Genomic DNA, 3760 nt, shown 5'->3' with positions numbered 1-3760 from the left:
CTGAGCCTCCTGTCCTGGCAGTAGGCAGGGGAGCAGGCAGCAGCAGGCAGCAGCCTGCAGCTCCCCAGGGGCTGCTTGCTGGGACCCCCGGCCCCCCAGACCCACAGGTTTGTGGTGTGACCCACAACATCGCGGTGATTGCACCCGAGAGGAGGCAGGGAACCGCCGGAGGCAGCGGGCAGGCAGGGACAGGACAGCAGGCGACAGCAGGCTGGCGCAGGAGTACCAGAGCACAGTCCAGACTAACTGCAGGGTATTTGCACTTTCCCATTGTTATTGCAATAAAAGGAAAAAAAGAGCATTTCTAGGAGCATAGTAGGAATGGAGGGGGCAGGGAGAGGAGACAAGGGATGACATCCAAAGCCCAGATAGCTTGGTTCCCCCTCCAAAGATCTGTCCCATTCAAGGATCATCCTGGCACAGGGCATCCCCACCATCACCATCACGCTAGCTCCACTCCCAGAGCTGCAGTCTTCTCTGAGCTGCAGCTATTCTATGATGCTCTAGCATCATCCTCATCACCTGTGTCTTCCTTTGAGAACTCTTCCTTGTGGGCTTCGTACTTGGCATCATCTTCCACTGGGGAGAGGGGATGCAGGGCTGCAGCAGGAGGGGGTAGCCGAAACCCCCCAGCTGCAAACACAGCCAGCAATCCCACCCCATGCTGGGATTGGGAGCACGGACACCATCCCACCCCACAGCAGCAAAGGCAGAGCAGAGAGCTGGCTCGAAACATCATGTTGAGCCCACGAATGCAAACAAGCACTAGTCTGCCTCACAGACCAGTGCTCCCTCCATCCCCGGGGTGAAGCAGCCCTGTTGAGGGCACCAGGTGCCACTAAAGCCACCATGGGACCCAGGGGGCCATCCCCAGTGCAGCCCCTAGCCCACACACTCGCCGTGGCCCCGCAGCACTCACGGGTGATGTGCTGCCCGCTAAGGTAGACCGGTCCAGCTCCACACTTGAGCATGAAGGTGACGGGAGGGACCAGCTCCAGACCTTTGAGGCTGATCTGCAAAGAGTTGGAAGTCAGAGACCCCTGACCCCAGTCCAGGGTGAAATTATCACCCCACAGCTGGGGGCTGCATGCTGCGCGTTCAGCTGCCCTTACCATGGGGAGCACCGAGGTCCGCAGTGCCGCGATGGGCACCGGCTTGTGGTCTCCGTAGGTGTTTTTCGAATCAACGGCCACCACGTGCAGCTCATCCCTGGCCTCAGCCCCCAGGCAGATCTGCAGAGCCAAGCAGAGACCCTGTGGCAGGGAGCCCAGCTGCTGGGGCATAGGCTCGCTCTGACGGGCTCTTCGGCAAGCCTCGGATCTCACTGTTTTCAGCAGGACCAGATGCTCCAATAAGTCATCGTCCTCCTTCACCACACAGGTCCGGGTGCCCGCGTTCAGCTGGCAGCCTGCGGGAACACAGCATCGTCTGGTGCGCACGTGAGCTGCCCAAGCTGTGCAAGCCTTGAAAGCAAAGGGGAGGCTTTCCCGGGTGCACACTCCATGGGAAAGGGGGAAACACCCTTCATGCACACCCACCCCAGGTGCTGCAGGGCACAACCACTGTTACCCCCCCAACCGCTCCTGCCTGCAGGTCCCACCAAAGCAGCCCAGGGCGTGCAGCTCCGTACCCCACAGGGCAGCAACGGGCCTCTCCTCCGACAGTGACCTGGAGAAGGAAGAAGAGGTGCTCATCCTCCACGGCAGATCCAACGGCGGCAGCAGGAACCAGCTCCTGTGAGACAAACACCAGAGAAAACAGCATTTGGCTGCTCTGGAGTAGAAATACATGGAAGAAATGTGACTTCGGAGCACTGAGAGCAAACTCTCTGCTCCCAAAAGCCCAGAGCCGGGACAGCAGCATGCCACTAGCTCACACCAGGACAGCAGCTGGACCAGCATCCCTTCGGCGAGGATAGCATTGCTAGGTGAAGGATAAAAACACCTAGCTGCTTGTGCATCCCTAGGGAAAGCAAAAGACAGTTAAATGCCTTTACAGACAAAACCAGCTCTAAGAGGACGAGCAGCCTCCCTGCAGCAAGGGAGCACCATAAGCAGCTCAGGGCAGTTGGTGCACCCTCTCACACAGAGCAGTTTCGGCAAGCCAGAGCAGCTAAAGCCTCTGAGAAGCATTTAGTATGAAAAGAACACTTGGAGGCCTCCAAACGCCACGCTAGCACCAAGGACTTGGTCAGCATCAGCGTTTAATCCAGCAGCACAACCCAGCACAGGGAATGGGGTGTCAGAGGGAGCTGCCCCCTGCCCCACACGCAGCAGCAGCCCCGGGGGACCGCAGGACACATCCCTCCCCACACACTGCCCAGCAGCCCGTACCCAGCAAAGGAGAGCAGCACCGAGAGAGCAACAAGCACCAGCACCTGGCACTGGGTGCTAATAAAGAAAAGGGGGACACCGAGGGAGGTGCGGTTTGGGAATGCAGTGCAGGTGCTTGCGGGGGGGCAGGTGGCACCAATGCACCCACCACCCCCTCATCACTGCACACCCCCAGGAGGACCTACAGCAAAGAATTAAGCCTGAAGGCAGAAGCAGCTCCACTTGAGCAAACTTTATCATAGATTCATCGAATACCAGGTCGGAAGGGACTTCAAGGATCATCTGGTCCAAACTTTCTTGGCAAAAGCACAGTCTAGACAAGATGGCCCAGCAGCTTGATTGGAGACGAGGATGCCAGCCCTGTGAGCGGGACAGGCAAAGACCCAGGATCCCCCTTCACCCCTGCCTGCGGCTTGCCTGTGGTTTGGGAATTTACTCGTTAACACCGTGGCTCTTGGGGGGCTAACAAACAACTCCTGGGCTGGTGTTGGACTGTGTCCCCTCAGCGGGTCACTGAGGGTACCCTGGGGAGGATGAGGGCATTGCGGGGCTTGGGGGCACACAGGACCTGCTTGTGCTCAGAGTCAGCTGCAGGGATCAGACACCAGTCCGGCAAGAGCCACCAAACCGACCTCTGAAACTCTAAAATGGAAACAGTCGGCAAGAGCTTAATTTTTCTCTTTATTTAGCGATTTCACCCTTGCTGGGTATTAAAAGCAAAATGCACCAAGGGAGGATCCTGGCAGTGGAAACCCCCAGCACCCTGGTCCCTGGGGCTGCAGCCAGACCCTGCAGACTCTATGTGGGAGCTGGGACTTCCCCAGCACCAGGAGGTGGCACTGGGTGCTTCTGCACAGGCTCCCTGGCAGGGACATGGTGGCCAGTCGGGGCAGCTTGGGGGGCTGCGGGTGCGTGGGGTGCCCCAGTGCTTCGGGCATCATCTCGGCACAGGGCTCTCTGCCTCTCCCAAGGAAATGTTCACTGCTTGTAAACTCCCAAGTTCACACTGGTAAAAAACTCCTGAATTATGGTGGGATGGCGGTGCCTACTTTCTGGTGCATCCCCAGGCTGGCAAACCCCTGGGGGGCACAAAGCTCCCTCCTGGGGCACAGGTGCTGTGCCAGACCCTGAGGAGGGATGGCCCTGCCTGCCCTTTCGGGGTGCGGGGAGACGTGGCAGGGCTGGGGGCTGGCACCATGGCATGCCCAGAGCCCGGCTTTTCCCTGCCTGCCCGCTCAGCCGGTCCCTGCCAGCCACAGCCCCGGGAGCCCAGGAGGGGGATGCACCCCCGAGCCTCGGGCAGCCCCTCGGGAAGAGCACATGGAAGAAACATCCCTCTGCTCGGCACAGATTCGAAGGCATCGCAGAGTTTCGAAGGTTTATTTCGCACAGAGGGTGGGGGGAGACAAAACAGTACAAAAACTTTA

At 59.1% G+C, this 3760-nt stretch overlaps 1 protein-coding gene across 1 annotated transcript; it reads right to left on the bottom strand.

Moving 5' to 3' along the window:
• Window positions 1–493: 493 nt before the first annotated feature.
• Window positions 494–1709, bottom strand: LOC115349764 (nucleoplasmin-like). The gene is made up of 5 exons (XM_030034413.2): window positions 1631–1709; window positions 1326–1408; window positions 1113–1232; window positions 920–1013; window positions 494–579 (listed from the first exon to the last, which is right to left on the bottom strand). Exons 1-5 carry the CDS (start codon window positions 1692–1694, stop codon window positions 494–496), a joined length of 447 nt encoding a protein of 148 aa, XP_029890273.1. The 5' UTR covers window positions 1695–1709.
• Window positions 1710–3760: the final 2051 nt, after the last annotated feature.

Source organism: Aquila chrysaetos, chromosome 13 (assembly GCF_900496995.4).
Source record: "Aquila chrysaetos chrysaetos chromosome 13, bAquChr1.4, whole genome shotgun sequence".
NCBI classification, from domain to species: domain Eukaryota; kingdom Metazoa; phylum Chordata; class Aves; order Accipitriformes; family Accipitridae; genus Aquila; species Aquila chrysaetos.
The sequence above is the reverse complement of the archived record's forward strand: the minus strand, read 5'-3'. Positions and strand labels throughout refer to the sequence as shown.

Coding starts and splice junctions, on each gene's coding strand:
- LOC115349764 (XM_030034413.2), bottom strand. CDS start 1,694: ATGAGCACCTCTTCTTCCTTCTCCAGGTCACTGTCGGAGGAGAGGCCC. Junction 1,233..1,325: donor ATCTGGTCCTGCTGAAAACA/GTGAGATCCGAG, acceptor TTGGCTCTGCAG/ATCTGCCTGGGGGCTGAGGC. Junction 1,014..1,112: donor GGACCTCGGTGCTCCCCATG/GTAAGGGCAGCT, acceptor AACTCTTTGCAG/ATCAGCCTCAAAGGTCTGGA.